This window comes from Loxodonta africana, chromosome 22, assembly GCF_030014295.1.
Source record: "Loxodonta africana isolate mLoxAfr1 chromosome 22, mLoxAfr1.hap2, whole genome shotgun sequence".
In the NCBI taxonomy this organism is placed as follows: Eukaryota; Metazoa; Chordata; class Mammalia; order Proboscidea; family Elephantidae; genus Loxodonta; species Loxodonta africana.
In genome coordinates, this window is record NC_087363.1 from 57,217,784 (window position 1) to 57,238,409 (window position 20,626).

The 20,626-nt window shown below is 42.0% G+C and overlaps 1 protein-coding gene across 1 annotated transcript in view; it reads left to right on the forward strand.

Annotated features, from left to right (window-relative positions):
• Window positions 1-1,291: 1,291 nt before the first annotated feature.
• Window positions 1,292-20,626, forward strand: part of RYBP (RING1 and YY1 binding protein) — a 90,212-nt gene continuing 70,877 nt past the window's right edge. Inside the window, exons 1-2 of the mRNA XM_064275013.1 lie at window positions 1,292-1,411; window positions 2,162-2,287. Of these exons, the coding sequence (XP_064131083.1) occupies window positions 1,380-1,411; window positions 2,162-2,287 (158 nt within the window). The 5' untranslated portion in view covers window positions 1,292-1,379. The remainder of the gene's footprint in view (window positions 1,412-2,161; window positions 2,288-20,626) is intronic.

Here is a 20,626-nt window from a genome sequence, read left to right on the forward strand (position 1 = left end):
TGGACACCCCCATCCCCACCCCCCAGCTTCTAGCTTTGTTCTATGGTCCTGTCCCTCCCCCGCCCAGGGCCCTAGCCCAGCCACATCTTTTACCTCATCATCTGGGGTCCTCACCCTACCGCGACTCCCCAGTGCCTGAGGGCAAAGGGTCTGGAGTCACGTTCAAGTCAATTTGGCAAGCATTCTTGAAGCAGGGCAGAAAATGAAGGGTACTACCTGTTCCTCGCCTTCAAGAATCTTTTAACGCAGGGGAAATGGTGCACAACACAGGTCCAGTTTTAATAATGCCCAACCCAATACGATGTATTGGCCCTTAGGAGCCAGGAACCGACCTGCGTGCGTTTTGTGCCTTGTATCTCTTAATTTTCCTCAAAGTACACCAAGAGGAAGGTTATTTTCCCCATTTTAGAGATGAAAGAGCTGAGGCCCAAGGTCAAATTGCTGGCATGTGGCCGCCAGGATTTGAAACAACCATCTCCCTAGGGAAACGCCCCATTTTAGGCTCTGGGAATTCCAAAGGGGAGCTAGCACACCGGTGCTCAGGGACCCGCCTTGCGGGCATTTAGTAGCGCCACACCCTTTCTGCTTAGTTCTCTCCAGTCAGGGACCTGGGAGGGGGCTTCTGGCCTGCGTACAGGCTGGAGGGAGGGACTTTGGGAGAGGCAGACACTGAGCCCCGCGTGGCAGGCGAGCCGGGGTGTGCGGAGGAAACCCGCGCCAACGGTGGCCCTGCCCGCTGCCGGGGCGTTGCAAGCCTCGAGGCGTTGCGAGCGGCCCGACTGTTGCAAGCCCCTGCGGCGCGCGCAAACTGCGCGGAACTACTTCTCCGGAGCGGCTTCGGGGCTGGGGACCCGGCGACAGCCCGAGGGGCAGCCGTCCGTGGCCCGAAACCCGTTGCCAGCTCCCGAGCGCGGCCACGTGCGCCCCGCCAGGCTCGCACGCTCCGCCGCGCCGGGCCGCTGGGCCACCGGCAGGCACGCGCGCCCCCAGCGCGCACACATTCCCGGGCACGCACACCGACGGCCCGGCCCACGTCCGCCCCGCCCCGCCCTCCCCCGCGCCCCGCCCCCGCCCTCGCGGCGCCGGCCGCGGCCCTCCCATTGGCTGCACGGCGCGTGACGCGCGGCGCTCGGCCCCGCCCCTCGTCAGTCACTCGGCGGAGGCGGCGCTGGCGGGGACTAGTCTCGTCCGGAGACTGGCAGCGGCGGCGGCGGCGGCAGCGGCGGCGGCGGCCGGAGCTCGAGCCCCAGCGGCTGAGGGCGGGCGGGCGGGCGGACGCGGGGGAGGGAGGGGCCGGTCCGCGACGACTCCCCGGACGGCGTTTCTCCTCCGAGCAGCGCCAGTTTCGGCTTTGGGGGGGGCGGGGGTACAGCCCATCCATGACCATGGGCGACAAGAAGAGCCCGACCAGGTACCTGCTCCGAGCTGAGGGGGCGGAAGGGGCGGGAGGGCTGGGGGCGGGCGGGGGCCGGCGACGACTAGGCCCCGGAGCCACCCGGGCGGGGGGAGGCGCTGCTAAGATGGAGACCCGGGGGCGGGGGGAGGCGGCGGCGGCGGCGGCGGGCGGTGGCGGCGGCGGCGGCGGCGGGAGGCGGTGTCGCTCGGGCTCGGGGCCGGCGGCCGTGCGCGCCGCAGCCATGGCGGCTCCTCCTCAGCCGCCCGCCGCCGCCGCTGCCGCCGCCGCCGCCGCCGCCGCCACTCCTCCCAGACAAAGGGAGATTTAACCAGGTGGGGAGGAGGGCGGGCGCGAGCAGGGGAGGGGAGAGGGAAGGAGCTGGCCCACTCCCCGCCGCCGGCCTCGGGCTGCCCCTGCGCTCCCCCTCCAGATCCGGCCCCCCCAGCCCCACGCTCAAGTCCACAAGTCCGCCTGCTTCCTGCGCCTGCCGCGGCCCTTCCCGGGCGCCACCGCCGCCGCCACCGCCGCCGGGGTGCGCGCAGATCCCGCTCGGCTCCGGGGCTGCGGGGTGCCTTCGCTCGGTCTCATTCCCGGCCCCGAGAAGGGTGGGTGGGTGGGTGGGTGGTCGCCCGAGCGAAGTTTCCAGCCCTGGGTGCCTGCGAAATTACGACGGCTCACCAGCGCCTGTGTTTTGCTGTCTTTCCCCGCTTTTGCCTGCTCCCTGTCTCTTCCCTCCCCTTTCCCCCACTCCCCACTCCTCCGAAGGCCAAAAAGACAAGCGAAACCTGCCGCAGATGAAGGCTTTTGGGATTGTAGCGTCTGCACCTTCAGAAACAGCGCTGAAGCGTTTAAATGCAGCATCTGCGATGTGAGGAAAGGCACCTCCACCAGGTACTTGAAGATCTACCTTACCTTTTGTTTAGTGACTTTTTTTTAAGGTGGGGAGAGACTATTGAGCCATACTTTCTGCTCTCTTTCCAACTTGTTGATTACGGCTTTTTCTGCATGGGGGGGCGCTGAATGGTGGCTTTTTTTTTTTTTTTTTTTTGGTTGTGTATTTAGTGTTGGGTGCAAAGCCTCGTGTTCACTGAATGATTTATGGGAGGGAATTTTTCCAGGTTTTCATCTTATTCTAAACAGACATTAGATGTATTTGACAATTGTATCCATTGGCTTATTGGTATTGGAACAAAAAGAGAGGATGCAAAGCTTTTTGGTAGGGAATGTTAGGAAGTTAGACCTTTTTTTGTTTTTGCCATGTGCAGAATGGTTTTAATTTGCCTGTCTTGAGTTGTTTTTCCCCCCACTCCCAGAAATTTGGTGGTGATAATACAGTAACTTTGGTTCTGCTTTTCCTGTCTTGAGCCGCCGATGTCTGTTATTTTCTTGTGCTTGATAATAAGTTGGGGTTTGATAAAGTGCATTTTCGTGGAGGGCTGAGCTGTCAGTCTTTTTTCTGATGAGCTTATGCAGAGTGGTGACGGAGGGCGATTTTGCAGATGGGTGTAGTGGCTCAACTGAAGTTGTGTTTCAAGCATTATTATTATGAAAAGAATGTTGAAAGAATTCGTTTTCTTTTAGATGAAGGTATTAAGCTGCATCTTGTGTCAAAACCAGTTGGACAACTCTAGATTTAACACTTAGAGATAATTGGATAAGATGTCAAGACTGATTTTGTAGTCTTTTGGTCATTTTTTGTCTTAACTTGGACCTAGAGTTGGTTTCAGTGGTGTCAGAGTCTGAAGCTGACTGTTGTTGGTGGGTGTCGTTAAGTGGACAGGCGTGGGGGTGTGCATGAGAGAGGGAGAGAGAGAAGGTGAGTTCCTGGTAGATCCTTTAAGACAACTTGAAAGTTGATTGCCAAAAGTCTCATTTCATCAGGTGCTTGTTTCTCGACTGGTAACCTTCCAGTATGGAGCAGTCGTTCTCCAGAGTTGCAGTCGGACGTTGTTCTTTGGCTAAAAGAGTGCCCTGTTTGGGTTTCATTGCTTTATTTATATCTGGAGTTAAATAGGAGATTGGGCAAACTAAAAGTATAACTCTGGGGTTAATTGGTTCAATTACTTGTAGAACAGTCCTGTGAATGCTAACTCTTTAAGTAGTGAGATCTGTGAATAAAAGTGATCAAAAATTGTCTTGCTATCTAAAATAGGGAATTCCACCAAATGGTGTAAAAGCTTAAAAATGGATTTGTTATTTAGATCTATAGTGATTGTATATTATTTATGAGTAATGTTTTTTTACATGTAGAATCCCTCAGAGGCCAAACCTCTTTATTGTGGTTTTGCTTTGAGTGTTACCGTAGATGATGTTCAAGTAAATGACAAGGAAACTCCTGAGAACTTGAGAATCTTTCTGGTGAAGAGAAACTTAAACCAAACCCAAAAGTTTACATTTGGTTTATTGCTGGGAATAATTATCTCATCATGAAATGCATATCAATTTTGACGTGTATAAAAATCTGATTAATCAGTTTCTCAGTAGCTTGTGGAAGATTTTGACTTTAAAAACTTACAGTAGGCTCGATGGCACTGGGTTCTGGGACAGGTGTTTAAAGTTTGTTCAGGGCCACAGATGACAATAAAATTCAATCTTTTAAACAAATTATTGAGTTGCTAGTAACTAAAAAATTGTAGAGTTTATTCAGGAACAGGGTACTCATCTACTGTCTTTAAGGGCCTTCGTGTATGTTTTGGATATCTGGCGTTAAGTAGGATTTGAACGCAAATTTCAGTGGTTTGTTGGAGGACTTAATCAGTTCGTGATACTCTTACATAGCCTCAATTTGTTTCATCTTGATTATTGTCGCAATTAATACTTCGATGTTTTACATCTATTATAGAAATCATTCATTGGAACATAAATAACGTTTTGACTTTATTAGTGCTGCTGCGGGGCTTTGAAGAGGTGAATTTGACAGGTCCAGTGTCTTAACTGTTGGCTCATTTCTCTGTGCTACGAGTTACTGCAGTTTTCCTTGTCATTTTCTGGTACTGCAGAGGTTTGATATGAACTTGGCGATGTATACGGCTCACATAACATTAGTCAGACTTGGTATTGATGGCAATAGAAAACTGTTGCTGTGTAGCACAACTTAGGCTTGTTTTGGTTTGATTTTTGGATACTGGATAACCGCTACACTACCAGGGTTTCCGGGTAATGGGCAAAAATTGGTGATTTTTAAATCCATGGGCTTATTTCAGAGGGCTTCCTAACTTGTCGACTGCCATGGAAACTCTTTTTAGTGCTCTGAGTTGGTGTTTTGTATTATGCAGGCACTCCCGGCTTACACACATCCTACTTGAACTTGGATACAACCTGTAGTTACAAACCAACCCCCAGTTAAGAACCAACTTTCATAAAGCCTGTTATATTAAAAATTCTGGGTACATACAGTGATTCCTGATAACAAATGGGTGCTGCTTTGTGACCCACACATCAAAACGTTATCATTACTGTATTGTTAAAAATGTTTTAGTGTATTTGGAGGTGTTTTTTCAATGTTTTTTATGCATGGAAAGATATACTATATGCTAAGACAAACATTTGACTAACTGGTGTTAAATGTGAACCCTACCTAACTGTTCGGACTGGCATACAAACTCGACTTGAAGACAGGCTTAGGAACTAGCTCAAAACCTGGGTATTGCCTGTAATGTAATAGCCTTAGCTGGTTCACTGGCCGGTGGACATTTTGGAATTTGTTCATCGTTCTTGTTATTAGTATCACCATCATCTACTAGTCAACCAAGGTTGAATTAATGGTAGTCCAGTGGGACACAGATTTGATATTCCTCAATTTGATTAGGAAAATATTGCCATTCGTCTAAAGAACATTTTTTAAATTCCCAGGATGTGAAACATACTGCTCAAGGCATTGGGGGTTGAAGGGTAGCTAGGACACGTACCAAAATGACCATAACCCATGTTGTAAAGGCTCAAGAGTGATATGGGAGGTCAGAGCAGACTGGCTCGCGGAGTTAATAAGAAGAATCCTCTCACCTCCCTTTCTTCTGGACAAGTAGAATTGCTTTCTACGAAGTCATCTGCCGACTTTTCACTACTATTGCCCTGTGTATGAGACATGTTTAATTCTACAGGTGGAACCGTGAAGGTGATTCTGAATGAGATCTGTAATTTTCTTTTTGCAGCAGCATAGAGCAGAATGAAAAGAAGGTCAGAAGATCCTAAGGAGCCTGTTAGGCGAGGGAGGGTACACTTAATAGTTTTCTTGGAGATTCAGAGGGCAGTAAACCGAAAAAACCCAAACCCATTGCCATCAAGTTGATTCCAATTCATAGCCACCCTGTAGGACAGGGTAGAACTGCCCCATAGGGTTTCCAAGGAGCGGCTGGTGGATTCAAACTGCCAACCTTTTGGTTAGCAGCCGAACACTTAACCACTGTGCCACCAAGGGCTCCTCAGGGGGCAGTAGAGATCTATATTTAGGTTGTATCATCAGTTATGTGTTGGGTCTCTTTGGTTCTTCGATATGCTTTTTTTGTTCTAACTGTATCTTCCACCCTACCCCTTCCTGGTTATTATTATTTTTGCAGCGTTATTGAGGTTGCCACAAGTCAAAATTGACTCAATGGCAACTAACAACATTGAGGCTTAATTAAAAAAAAACATACCATAAAATTCACCCGTTAAGTGAGTGATTTTTAGTAATTTTAAAGAGCTACGCAACCATCCCCACAATCCGGTTTTAGAAAATTTCCATCACTTTACATGGTTTCCTCAAGCCTGTTTGTGACATACTTTTAAGACTATAACATTAGCACTTTGAGGAGTCACTGCAGCTGGTGATTAACCTAAGGTTGCCTGTCCAGCCTGCTGACGTGTACGCTAAGCCTTTCAAGGTAGAAAATACTGATATATGTATGTGCGCGTATATGCGTGAGCCTGTGTGTGTGTGTGTAAGGTAGCAGGTGGGTGGGGAAGAAACGCCATCCCTTTCCTTAGGTAATAGCCCATGTAGTATTTCCCAGCCTGCTTTGCCAGTCTCTAGAAAGGATACCAGCTTTAAAAGAAGGGGGGTAGGGGAAGAAAGAAGAACCCCACAAATGCATGTATTTACCTGATTATTGTTTTATTAAATTGAAGTTCTTCAGTGATGGGCACAGTGACTTCCTGGTTTTGACGATGATTAAACATATTTCACTTTTGTGGTCTTCTTTGAATGCAATAATACCTTTATTGTAAAATGCAAACTACCAAGATATTGCTGCAACCCTTATTGATGAGCATTTCTTTGGTAACAGTGCAGCATTTTGATCTTCAGTTTCTGCTTAAATCATAGTTGGAAACTTGGAAACTGTTTTGCTTTAGATAATTACAGCAGATTTAGAAATTTTCTAGTTTTCAGCTGCAGATTTTATCACAAGGTTCAGTTGAAATCATGTTTTATTTAACCCTTGTTTACCTGTACATTACCCTTCTGAAAAGTTAACTGTTCTTAGAGCTTTTGCGGACAAGTAAAAGTGAGGAAATTATTTCAGGTGTGTGATAAGATGACGTATAGGCATAAAAAAAAAAAAAAAACCTAGCTTAAAATCAGAGTTGGGACTCGGTATCGAATTGGAAGGATTGAAGAGGTGTTTTTTGTGTGTAAAATGCTACCCTTGTTTAGGTAGCGTTTCTTTGTAGTTGTAACCTTGGTCTCCACCTCCCCTTAAATTTAGGTACTCTGACAACTCAAAAGCATGTCGCCATGAGGTACTTTAGAAGTAACTGTTTTTGCTTTGTTTTTAGGGAAAAACACAACATAATTAGTTAAATGTGAAAGTTTTGGTCTTTGCTGGAAGATTCAAAAGGATGTTTTCCTGTCATGCTTTTTAATAGGAAAGCTCCCAGAAAGAAGAGGAGGTACCTAAACTGGGCCAGTCCCTTTACCCATATTTCCTGGTAATCACAACTGTGGTTTTGCCCCATAGGTCACGTTGGTTTAGTTGAAGTGTTTGGCTTTTATAGAAATTCTCCACAAAATACGTAGAAAAATTACCTCTGTCTTTCACATCATCAGACCTCATCACACCTTTGCGACCTCAAAGCTGGTGCAAAAGTTAGTATGGTTTTAAAGACCACTCTTACCTAGAAACAGGGTAAGGATTTATTTTGTATTTGTTACTTCATTTGGACTTAACTGATTTATTGATACTGACTTGATTTTAAGTGTACTGGTGATCTGCAAGTAAACTACCTGGTAGTTGTGGTCATTTGACAGGCTTTTATTGAGCACACAACTGCCTGGGCTCTGGGCATACCGTGGTGTAAAGACACAAGTTCTCTGCTCTCATGGAGCTTAAAATAGTATGGAAAGGAAGAGAAAATAAACAAGTAAACAGAAAAATAATACAACTTCAGCTAGCGACAAGTGCTGTGAAGAAATTAGAGCTGGATAAGGAACTTTTATAGGTGATGGGAACGAGGTGGGGTGACCATAGGCAGTGTTGAGATACGCATTTGCCTTTCAGGAAGTACGGTAATGCTGCTTGCCTTTGGTGCAAGGGAATAGTTAATATCTGTAGGGTTATCTATGACTGTTTAATTCATGCGATTGGGACAATTTTTAGAGTTTGAGTTTTTGTGCGCAGGCTGCTGAACTTTTCTTAGTTGTGTGTTGAAGACTAAACCCTGGCCAGCTGACTTGCCAGTGTATGCTACTAGTCATTGGGACGGGAGATTATGAGTGGATTGTTCCGTTATTCACTTGGTGCAGATTTATTGTGTACTTCAGTACATGCTAAAGAAATTCCAAGATTAATAAAAATGTGGATTCTACTCTCAAGTAGCTGTAATTTGCCAACATAGTTACTAGCACTAATTCAGTCTGTTACTGTTTTAGATAATAGTGGGTCTCTCAACGTTTCCTTCACGACTTGAGCTGATACATTACAGTCTTTCTGGCTCTCATTTTCTCTTTTGCCCCATGACCAAGCTTTTTCTCTGTAGCATCTTACTTTATGCTCCCCATCACTTAGTGTCCCCTCCTTTGTTCTTTTAACCTGTTTGTTTTAATTTTACCGTGGTAAAACATATGTAACACGAAGTTTGCCATTTTAAACATTTTTTTAGAGTATCATTGCTGTTATGTGCCGTCGAGTCAGTTCCAACCCATAGTGACCGTATAGTGTACCATTAAAAAAAAAAAGTTAAGTGACATTAATTACATTTATCGTGTTGTGCAACCCCTGTATTTGCAAGTCTGTTTTTAAGTAAACTTTTTAATTATAACGCATATATGGAGATGTGTACAGATCATATGTTTAAGGCTTGATGGATTTTCACAATGTGAGCACACCCGTGTAACCAGCACCCAGATTAAGAAACAAATTACCAGCACCCCGGAATCCCTTATGTACTCTTCCCGTCACTGCTACAGTTTCCCCCCACCCGCAGCCACCCTCCTGACTTGTCACACTAGAGATTAGTTTTGCTTGTTTGCATTTTGTGTAAGTGTGGCAGTACAGCATGTACACTTCTGAGTCTGGCTTCTTTCGCTCCATGTTATGTTTGTGAGAGTCATCCGTGGTGTTATGTGTACTTGTTTGTTTTAAGAGTGCTGTTTTATCCCAGGAATATCCTAGAGTTCAACTCTCTGCATGCAGAACCCTTTCTTAAACGTTCTAGAGACAGGACCTCTCTTCACTTCAGCCTCTGCTCATTAGTTAACTTACCTGTCTACAGCTGTCTTCTCCCAGCAGTAGCATAATTCTTTACATCATTCTGTGAAAGGAAGAAAGGCTGGTCTGTGAAACTTTGTAGAGTACCTAAAAAGAGTAAACTTTCTTTCATCAGTAGTATTGTTGATCAATCGTGTATATTTCAAGGCATTGGTTAAATAAATCAAAGAGTCCTGTTTTCAAGGAACTTAACAAACTTGTTGAAAAGATAAGACATATAAAAATAGCCAAGCTCCCAGTGATGTGAGCCTCATGGTAGACGTGGAATGGATGAGTCCATGGTAGAGATGATAAGTACTGTACTGTTCAGGGGAGGCAGAGACAGGCTGTCTGGTTTCATCAGGGAAGGCCACACTGAGTCTCTGGGATTTAAACTGGGCCTTTGTGATTCCGGTCTTAGGATTTGTTGTACACGCTGATGTGGGATTTTTTTTTTTTAGTTGTTTTTAGTTCTTTGCTCCCTGGGCTCCCCCGTCCCTGTTTTAACTGTTTATTTTCTTCAGATGATGTCATTCACACCTTTTCATTTCTCCCCATAGACTGGTGATTCCCAGATACTGTATATTAGACAGCCACCCACCACCACCCCATGCATGCAGACGCACGCATGCAGACACTCAGTCAGCTCACTCTCACAAACACTCACTCACCCACCCACCCATCCACTCTACAAATCCAGCTGGTTCCTGGGCATCTCCACTTGAACAACTTAAAGGCAGTTCAGATTTCACAGGCTGAAAACCTGAATTCATATATCAAAGTGCTTTCTAAAATGCAAAACAGATCATGACCCTTTCCTGCTTAAAATTATCTCATGATTGTCACTGCCTTTAGGATAAAATCCAAATCCCTGTACATCATAAGGGCCTTCTGATTTGGCCCTTTCCCGTCTCTGATGTATCTAGAAGCAGCCTGCCACACACTGCCATCTGCACTCCACACATACGGTGTGTGTGTTTCATATTAAACTGGCGGGGATTTTCGAAGAGTGGACCGTGGTATCTCACTTCTATGCCTTCTGTGTGCTTTTCCTCTGGGTTTTCTTCTGAAATGCTTTTTCCTTCCTTTTGTGTCCTGGCTGACTCTTATTTATCCTTTAACCCTTTTGTGACCCAGTTGCTTTTTCCTTTTAGTTTTTTGTTGATACTGTGTGTTTTCAGTAATGGAAGGCATGCTGAATCATTGAGTGTGTTTGAATTTTTGGTAGGTAATGGATTTTTGTTTTATGCCTCATTCCTCAAATTATACCCTCAGAGTTCAGAGGTATGTATGTGTACCCATTGTGAACGCAAATTCTATCCCTAGAGTCCAGAGGTTACATATGTGTACCAAATAAAAATTTTCAAAATTCATGTTTTTCCTACCAAAAATTAAATGATTCAGCCCCACCTCGTACAATACCCTTAAAAACTGTAATTTGTGGCAGATACCTTTTTTTTTCCCCCTTCGTTTCAAACCATTATATAGGGCCCTGCCTGCCGGCAGCACATACCATCAGTGAGATAGTAACTTCTCAGTGAACCTCAGTGGTAAAAAAAAAAAAAAGAAAGTGGTAGCTGTATATACTGCCAGTTCTGAAAGGCCATGACACCTCAGGAAGCCTTTCCATCACCCCCCAGTTAGGCATACCTCTGTCTTAACACACTGTACTTTTCCGGGATTTCTAATCTGTCTGTTATGTTGTCAGCTTTGTAAGAACAGGGGTTGTCTTTTCATAGCTTTATTTTCCAGTCTCTGTTACAGTGCCTGGCACTTGGTAGGGGTTCAGTAAATGTCTGCTGAGTAAGTGAAGGCTGGAAGGAGTTTCAGTTGGAGTCCTCTTTAAAACTATTCTAGTAAGAGTTCTAATAAAATATTCTTTCATTTTGCCTCCTTTGTGTTTAATGTTATTGAATTAGGGAAAAGGTTGTCTTTATGGAGTATGGTTTTAAAAGTAATACTCCTTTTCTTCTGGCTTTGTTCTCTAAACAAATACTAAAACTTAAACACAGAATTTGGAGGCTGTGAACAATGCACTTGAAGTCCTTAGTGGAGAATCGAGCTTCAGCCCTTCGGTACACTCAACCTGAATGACATTAACTGTGACAATTCTTTGTCTTGTTCTGCTTCCTCATTTGGTGATTCCGGTAGCCAAACGTCATTGAAAAGTATGGTGAATAAAGCAGAGGATCAGTTACATTGTATAAAAGCAATTTTGAGAAGTAAAAAATAAGATACCAGAACTAGATGTGTGTACTTGCACGCTGGCACCTAAAGTCAGTTTTAAAATGGTTACAAAACATTTTGAGTATTGTTGGAAATGTTAGGCTGGCTATTGTATAAGTTCTACACACCCATAACTTGATAGTTGTACCTTGTATGTGGTGTATAGTCTATTGAGTAATTTGGATTCATTACTCAACAGAGTAGTTGAAGTCTTGACTCATTCACTTCATTCATTTATTTAGCTGTAATTTCAGTTGCGTGCAGAGATTGACACAGACTATGGTGCCAAAAATGAGTTCTCAGTAAAGGCAATGCAGATAAACTACTGCGTTACACAGAAGTCGTGAATAGTTGAAATCACAAGGTAAACAGGTGAAATTTCTTTATTTTCAAATAGGATTAGATGTTACCTCCTTCTTTTTTCCCCTCCATCTGCCAATTTAGAAGACCTGTTTAAATTGTCCTCTGTTTGGGAAAAGCAACTAGTAGTGGAAGGGATCTGTTAAAAAAAAAATCTTAAAACTTGTTCAAGACATTTTCCTCTGCAGTTTAAGAGCATTAGCATTACAACTTGAGGGTGAAACTTTTGATAGCCTTTGGGAAGGACAAGAAATTAAGGGGTGGTATAGGATGTCAGATTCATCAGTGTATAGGGTAGTACCAAAGTGCATGGCAGTAGTCAAAGGGAGAAGACAAACCTGTGCTTTCTAAGAACAGATCAGATTTCATAATATGGCAGGCTGTGAAGTTTATTCACTTTTTCCTTCATTTCTTTTACAAAGCTAAAAGCTGTTAGTATCATTCTGCGTGCCTACACGAATAGTCAAGCTTGTAAGAATTAGAAATCCAACTCAAACTGCCTTAAGCAAAGGGAAAATAATAATTGGTCCACATACCACCTGACGTTGAGAATCAAAAGAACTGTAGGAATCTGGTCCGCAGTCACTCGCCCAACCTCTGGAACATTCTTTGTTAACTGGAGGATGCAATACTGCCATTAGCCCAGCCTAAGTCATCTGCAGGGTCTGTTACTTGGGGGGGAAATGGGATGCTTACTAGGTGGATAAGCAAACAGCTACTTTAGTTTAATACACCAGCTTTGTTACTGGGTGAATACTGATAGTTCATTTCTAATTTTCAACTATAATAAGGTCCTTGAAGATGGGAGATTTTCAGCAAAGATTGATGAAATCTAAAAATACATTCTGTAGGTTGTGTTTTCTTTACGGTTATATTTGATCACTGCTTTTTTTGTCCTTTATTTTAGTTATGAAGGTATTACAGGCTTATTACAGAAAATTTGGGGACAAAACAAAAACAAATAACCAGAGGTCACCCATAGCCCTGCACCCAGAATTAGTTTTTTCCTTATTGAGCAATTTACTTATTCATTGGACCACAAACATGTGAGTAACAACAGTCATCCAGGTGTTGCGCTTTAATATGCAATTTAATCGAATGTTTGAAAACGGTGTAGGGATAGTTCATGTGGGGGTGGGAAATGAGATAGGCTGTGTGTGTGATACGAAACAAACCAAGTTTCTGACTTCAAAGACATATCCTGGCCTATTGGTTCATTTTGAATTCATCTTCTAAGGCAAAGTTTTTGTGAACACTTAATTTCTGAATTCTGATCGGTAGAAAATAAAGTTAAAATCCAGTTTGCTTCCTTTATTGCTTTCACTTGGGAAAGAACCAGAATATGTCATTGAATAGGAAACCCTGGTGGCACAGTGGTTAAGTGCTCCAGCTGTAAACCAAGGGGTTGGCAGTTCAAATCCACCAGGCGTTCCTTGGAAACTCTGTGGGGTGGTACTCTGTCCTATAGGGTCGCTATGAGTTGGAATCGACTCGACGGCAGTGGGTATGTCATTGAATACTTAATATGCTTAAGACCACCTCCATTGAAGAACAGTTAAGCATACAAGGAAGCCCAGGCTTTGTTTTTATACTAAATTTGTTTAGAGTGATAGTTCTCTAACTGTAGTATTCCAGAATCACCTGGAACTCATGTTAAAACAAAATTGCTGGTCCCACTCTTAGAGTTTCTGATTCAATAGTTCTGAATAAGGCATGAGAATCTGCATTTCTGAGCCACTTCCCGGGTGCTGTTGATGCTGCTGGTCTGGGGAGCACAGTTTGAGAACTGCTGCTTTAGATGCCCTGAAATGCTCCTCAGGAGAAGCCAGCCAGGCCTTCTAATGAAGTTAAAGATGGATTTTGATGTTAGGGGAACATTTAGTCTTGGCATTTCAGAGTGAACTTAAGAGAAGGGAGCGATCCATATTCTAGGAACCATATTTTTAATATAGATTTGGCAATGGAGGGAACTCCGTAATCAGTGTGTACATGGTGCAAAGTATAGGAATATTTATAAATTAGGAGGGTAGTGTGTCAGCTAAACCTGTATCTTTCCACATTCTGAAATCAACTATTATTTTGCATTACTAACATTTTGGATTGAATTTGAGACATACTGTATTAAAAAAATCTATTTCTTTGCAACAAGGGTTAGAGAGACAAACCAGTATTTTTAACTTATATAAAGAGCTCTTATAATCAGCAAACCAACACTCTAGTAAAAAGTTGTCAGAGAACATGAACAAGTAATTCATAAAAGAACTACAAGTTAAGTGAATAAACATGAGACATATAGAATAAGAAGATAACATTTTTTTGAAAATCAAATTTTAAGAAAGATTAAAAAGAAATTCAGTGAGGCTTAGAAAGTGGCATTCTCATAGACCCTTAGTGGTTGCATAAGTTGATTTCAATTTTCTTGAGGCTGGTAGACATTGGTATCTAATGCCATTGAAGTATTTGTACCCTGTCACCCAACAGTTTAACTTCTAATAGTTTGTATGACCTGCATGTAAAAATTTCTGTTTAAGTTCATTAATTATTACTTATAACAAAAAATTGAAAAATACCTATGTAGGAATCAGGAGGGAATTGTTAAAAATTATGGAATGGCCATGGTGGAATATTTTGTAGCTATTAAATGTTTTGAGAGTTCTCATATCTTGCTGCTGGAAATTTAAATGGGCTGTAAGTGGTACAACCATCCTGGAAAATAGTTTGGCAGTACCTTACAAAACTAAACATACACTTGACATACAACCCAGCAGTTGCACCCCTGGGCATTTATCCCAGAGAAATGAAAACTTGTGTTCACACAAAACCTATTCAGAAATGTTCATGGCAGCTTTGTCTGTAATAATTGCAAATTGAAAGCAACTAAAGTATCCTTCAGTACGTAAATGGTATATCCATACCATGGAATACTACTCAGCAATAAAAAGGAACAAACCATTGATACATAAAGCAACTTGGATGAATCTCAAGGGCATTGTGCTGAGTAAAAAAAGAGCCAGTCTCAAAAGGTCACACTGTAGAATTCCATTAACATTCTTGAAATGACAACATTATAGAGATTGAGAACAGATTAGTGGTTGCCAGGGGTTAGGGGTGGGGGAGTGGAGATGTGCTTGAGGGAGATCTTTGTGGGGGTGAGATACATCTGTGTCTTGATTGCGGTGATGGTTATAGGAATCTAATGTGTCGTAAAATGGTAAAGAACTGTACACACACATTGTGCTAATGTTACATTTCCTGGTTTTGATATTGTACTGTGATCAAGAAGGTGCAACCATTGTGGGCTCACTGGGTTACATGGGACCCCTATGTATAATCTTCGCAACTTCCTGTGACTCTGTAACTATTTCAAAATAAAAAGTTAAACCTTCAGAAGAATATGTAATGATAAAGGAAAGTGCTCATAATACAATCATTGGAAAAAAGCAAATCATTAATTGATAAGCTATATAATCCCACTTTAATATTTCACATAATTTAACCTAATGTACATGCCTAGAAGGAATGACTGATCAAGATGTGAGCCCTCACTGGCAGTGTCATGTATTCTTTTTTGTACTTTTCTGTAATTTCTATAGTATCTGTGTGGGTGCGTGAACGTGTATCACGTTTGTAGTTGGACCAAAGCAATTTTCTTAACAGAGTTTTTTATAAAAAATGGTCTAATTCTGGATAATTAAAATTTAAATAAATGGACCAACCAAACCAAACCCACTGCCGTTGAGTCGATTCCAACTCATAGCGACCCTATAGGACAGAGAAGAACTGCCCCATAGAGTTTCCAAGGGGCGCCTGGTAGATTGGAACTGCCGACCTCTTGGTTAGCAGCTGTAGCACTTAACCACTACGCCCCCAGGGTTTCCAGAATAAGTGAAACTATGTTTTTACCTTATGGGAGTTCAAAATTTTGGGTTTATTGGCAATACTTAGTATTAATACAGAAATTTGTAAAGATAGGAAAATATCTGTATTCTCTACATTTGTTGCGTTTGTGAATTTAAAGTTGTTTTACGCTCTTAGTTATATTGCAAGATATCTTGTATGACACTGCCGGATACAAATATTGCAAGCCATGTATAATTTTTAAATTCTGAGTGGCCACAGTAAGAAAGTAAAAAGAAACAGGTGAAAATAATTTTCAGAATATATTTTCCTTAGCCCACTGTATCCAAAATATTACCAATTCAACATGTAGTCAATATAAAATTATTGTGAGATCGTTTGCCTTTTTTTTTTTTTTTTAAACTAAGTTTGAAATCTGGTGTGTATTTCACACTACGAGAACATCTCGACTCAGATGGACCTCATTGGAAGTGCTCACTAGCCGCGTGTGGCTGTTCTGTTGGAGACTAGTAGCTAAAGAGCTAGGGCTTTAGTGTTGCCCAAGATTAGAGTACCACCAGCTCTGCCATTTGCTAGCCTTTGAACTTGAGCATGTTACTTGAACTTTTGCTTGGGATTTCATTTGAAAACTGTGAATAATAACTCCTCCTTCGGGTATTGCAAGGCTTAAATGAGTGAATGTGTGTAGAATACTTTCACAGGGCCTGTATGCACAGGATGCATACCGTAAACTATATAAGTGCTGTTAATGTTCTTCTTCTACTGTATTTGTGTTTTGGATTGAATGACTAGTTCTAAAGGCGTGAGTGATTTCTTAATATTAGTTGTGAATAAATATATAAATGGTACATGAAACAATCCTCATTTTCTAGAATTGAAGTTTGGGGCCTGACTTTTAAAGTATGACTGAATGAATGAACAAATATTTGAGCATTCATGTGCAAAATATTGTACCAGGTGCTTGAACATTTTGACTGTAGGTCTTAAGATGATAACCTCTAATATTACATATTTGCATAGTGCTTGACGTTTTACATGCCGTTTTATATCCATTTTCTCAGTGTAATACTCAAAGCAGTCCTGAGAAGAGGTAGTTGTTATTACAGCTTTCACAGTTGAGGTTGAGGCTCAGAAAAGTTAAGTAATTTGTTTGATTTCATAAACCCAGTTAGTAGAATAGAAGAAATGGAAAGGTGACTTAATTAAATAGACATTTATATGGTAGCAAGATGTTTTAGGAGCCCTCGTGGTGCAGTGGTTAAGAGTTCAGACTGCTAACCAAAAGGTCGGCAGGTCAGCAGTTGGAATCCACCAGCCTCTCCTTGGATACCCTATGGGGCAGCTCTGCTCTGTCCTACAGGGTCATTATGAGTTGAAACTGACTAGCCAGCAATGGGTAAGATGTTTTAATTGTATCCTTTTCTTTTGATTCTTTCCCCATTCACCTTTGCCATCTCAGGGTAGAGCACATCACTCTCTTCCAGGGCCATTTTAGTTAGAGGAGGGTAATAATATAATGCCAGTTGAGTAGCTGCTTTGCTCAGAATTATCCTGTTATTATTAGCCTAATCAGATACCCTATAATGCAGTAAGTTAACATAAGCCTTCATAGACCAAGTGATTTCTTTTGCCTGTTAATGGCATGCATCTCTTTTATAAAGTTGAGTGTTTCTCATCCTGTCTCTTGGTTAAATATGTCCATAAAAATGGGTTGAGGATATGCAATATATGCTGACTGCCTTAAAATCAAAATCTTTGAATTGCTGTTCATTGTTTGACTTACTTAGAAAATTAGACAATTCTTGGAAAGGATATTGCATGCCACCATTAAAATCACTGTGGTGAGAGGCAGTGAGTTTATGAGTGATTGACTTTCACAAGGTAGTGGTGCAGTCGAAGGCACTTGTCTCTCGGGCAGCATCAAATGGAGCATGTATCATTAGCTGTTCAGCCTGTGTTCTGGTATGTAGATTCTGCTTTCATTGTATGCATTGCTGGCTTCATTTCTGGTTTCTTCTCTGATTAAGAAAATACTGAGCAAGTCACGAGACATCCAGTTTGTTCTTGGAAACTGGGACAAAATATGTAACTGTGCATTATCAGCTCGTCTCAGCAAGTACTTTTAGTGTGCATCATTGAAGTGTATTTGTAGGAAAGGGATTTAAATTTTGGTGCTCAGGATGGGATGGGGGAGGTGGGAAGGTAGAAACTTCTTTCTCTTGATCTTCTCTGAGTTGAATTTTTTTTTCCCTTTGGGCCAGCATGATTTATTTGTCTGGCAGTGCCTCTGTCTACCCACCCTTTAGAGATTGAGGACTATAAATCTTATATGAAGAATCCATCAGAATCTTTATATAAGAAAATCTGTCATTTCTGATCTTGGACAATCTCAGCAACATGAAATTTTGCGTTATTTCTTTATTGAAGAGTTGTGAGGATTGTGGACACTTCTGGGTTGACACTTCTGGGATGATTCGATGTTACACAGTAATGTTTGAAAGTGGGGCCAGGGGGAGGGGCTGCCTTAATGCCTAGGATTTCTTACAAGTTTCGCTGTACACAATTTTTGCTACTACAATTATGTTTTGAATAATAAAAGATAACCACGTTATAGTAACCAAAAAACCAAACATGTTGCCTTCGAGTAGATCACGACTCATAGCGACCCTATAGGACAGAGCAGAACTGCCCCATACGGTTTCCAAGGAGCACCTGGTGGATTCGAACTGCCAACCTCTTGGTTAGCAGCTGTAGTTCTTAGCCACTACACCACCAGGGTTTCCACATTATAGTAAGGCATGATTTATAGCTGCTTATGCTGGGTTGGGATTTAAAACTGGGTTGCGATTAAAATTTAGAATTCATAGAACTACATGATTTTTGACTCTTGTAGTCCTGCAGGACTGGTTTATGTCAGTTTTGGCAGTATATAGTATAATTAGATGACGGTTAAATATTACAGTGTTAAATTACTTGTCTAAAAATACATAGAAAATAACATATGTAACGCCTCCTCTTCCTCCATGATGTTTAAGTAGATATTTATACATTTTGAGATCTCTAAATAGTAAACGTTTTTTCTGCTAAATTTTTTTGGCAATGTTGAGTTTATGTGTAGCAGAAGTTTTATAGTTAATGTTTTTATTTTGAAATCCTTTATATATATGTTAACAAATGTTTAATCCCTAGTTTTCCCAATCAAAGAGATAAAATTGAATGTAGGCTGACCAAAAAACTACATTCTGCTAACTTTCCTGTACCGAATCTCTGAGATGAGGGCTTCACATCACAACACCTGGTGGTGTGGAAGACAAGTTTTTAAGTACAAATAGGTGTGGTACAGACCTATAAGCATTCTTACTTGGTAGACCTTTGTTCCATATATCCTTTCATTAAAAGAATGATTCTGATGCATCTTTTTTAAAGAAAGTATTTTATTACTGAAATAGTCAGTATTTGACTCATGCCCTAAGGCAAAGCTTGGTTCGAATAGAACAGGTGTACCTTGGACAACTTTCCTGCTTAGCATTTATTGAACAACTGTTAATATCAAGTATGCTAGGTGCTGTAAATATAACTCAGACCCCAAAGGGAACACAATAAACCAGAAAAAAAACCAAACGTGTTGCCATCCAGTCAATTCTGACTCATAGCAACCCTGTAGGGCAGAGTGCAGCTGCCCTATAGGATTTCCAGTGGATTTGAACTGCTGGCCTTTTAGTTAGCAGCCAAGGTCTTAACCACTATGCCACTAGGAAACACAAGAATAGCAAGGCACAGTTCATCACAGGTTTCATCAGTGATCTCCCTGCTGTCAACCTAGTAATAATGCTGACAAGGGCCAACATTTAATGGGCATTTAGCATGTAATAAGCACTGTGTTAAATCCATTCCATGCGTTGTATCATGTAATCCTTGCAAGGTTATGATGTATATACCTAGATAAATCTTCATTTGACAAATAAGGAAATGAGGCTTCAAGTTTAGAGGTTACGTTCTTAACCCAAGTTCATATAGCAGAGTTGCACTTGAATTGTGATCTTTTCCAACTTCCCAGGATTGGTTATTGTTCTTATTCATCCATCTTTTTCTCTGATAATGGCATTGTCATCTATACAACCTTCCAGTCAGTGGACGTCAGTTTAGACACCTGTCCATAGCACTTAGTCGGGTACCAAATCCTATTTATTCTTTTTGTATTCCCGAGGCTACCACCTTAACCTGGGGGTTCTCATTATATCATTTTTGTATTTCAGTACGGACCTAATTGCAGTCTCTGTAGCCCAGACCTGTACCTGAATCATTGCAGTAGCCTACGTCAGTTTAGACACCTGTCCATAGCACTTAGTCGGGTACCAAATCCTATTTATTCTTTTTGTATTCCCGAGGCTACCACCTTAACCTGGGGGTTCTCATTATATCATTTTTGTATTTCAGTACGGACCTAATTGCAGTCTCTGTAGCCCAGACCTGTACCTGAATCATTGCAGTAGCCTTGCAACTGGTGTCCCAGGTTCTAGTCTCTCTTGTGCTGCATAGAGATACCTCTAGAAGACAAATTGATGGTTCAGCTTGTAGGCTTAAAAACCTTGGTTGCAGCCTAATTGCCCAAGGAAATATTGCAGTGTTTCTTTAACATGATATACAAGAGTCTCCGTAGTCTGGCTCTGTCCTGTCTTACCAGCCCCATCTCTGCCACGTCTTATCATGGTAAAACTGCTTAGTGTTCCCTGAACGTGTTCTTCCAGGTAACCATGCTGCCTGCCACATAACACTACTTGAATTGCCTGAAGAATCTTTCTCATTGCTGCCTGGTAAACTCCAACTTTCACTTCAAGACCTGGCTTATATCAGTTCCTTTAGGAAGACTTCCTAGATTCTCCTGTGGTCATTGAAGCATCCTGTGCATCACTCTAGCATAGCACTTAATCACTTAATGTTGGAATTTTTTGTTGAAGTTTGTTGCCCCAACTAGACTGTGAAGCCCTTAGGTACAGGGACCAAACCAAACCTACTGCCCTTGAGTCGATTCTGACTCACAGCGACCCTGTAGGACAGAGTGGAACACTTCATAGGGTTTCCAAGGCTGTAAATCTCTGCAGAAGCAGACTGCCATATCTTG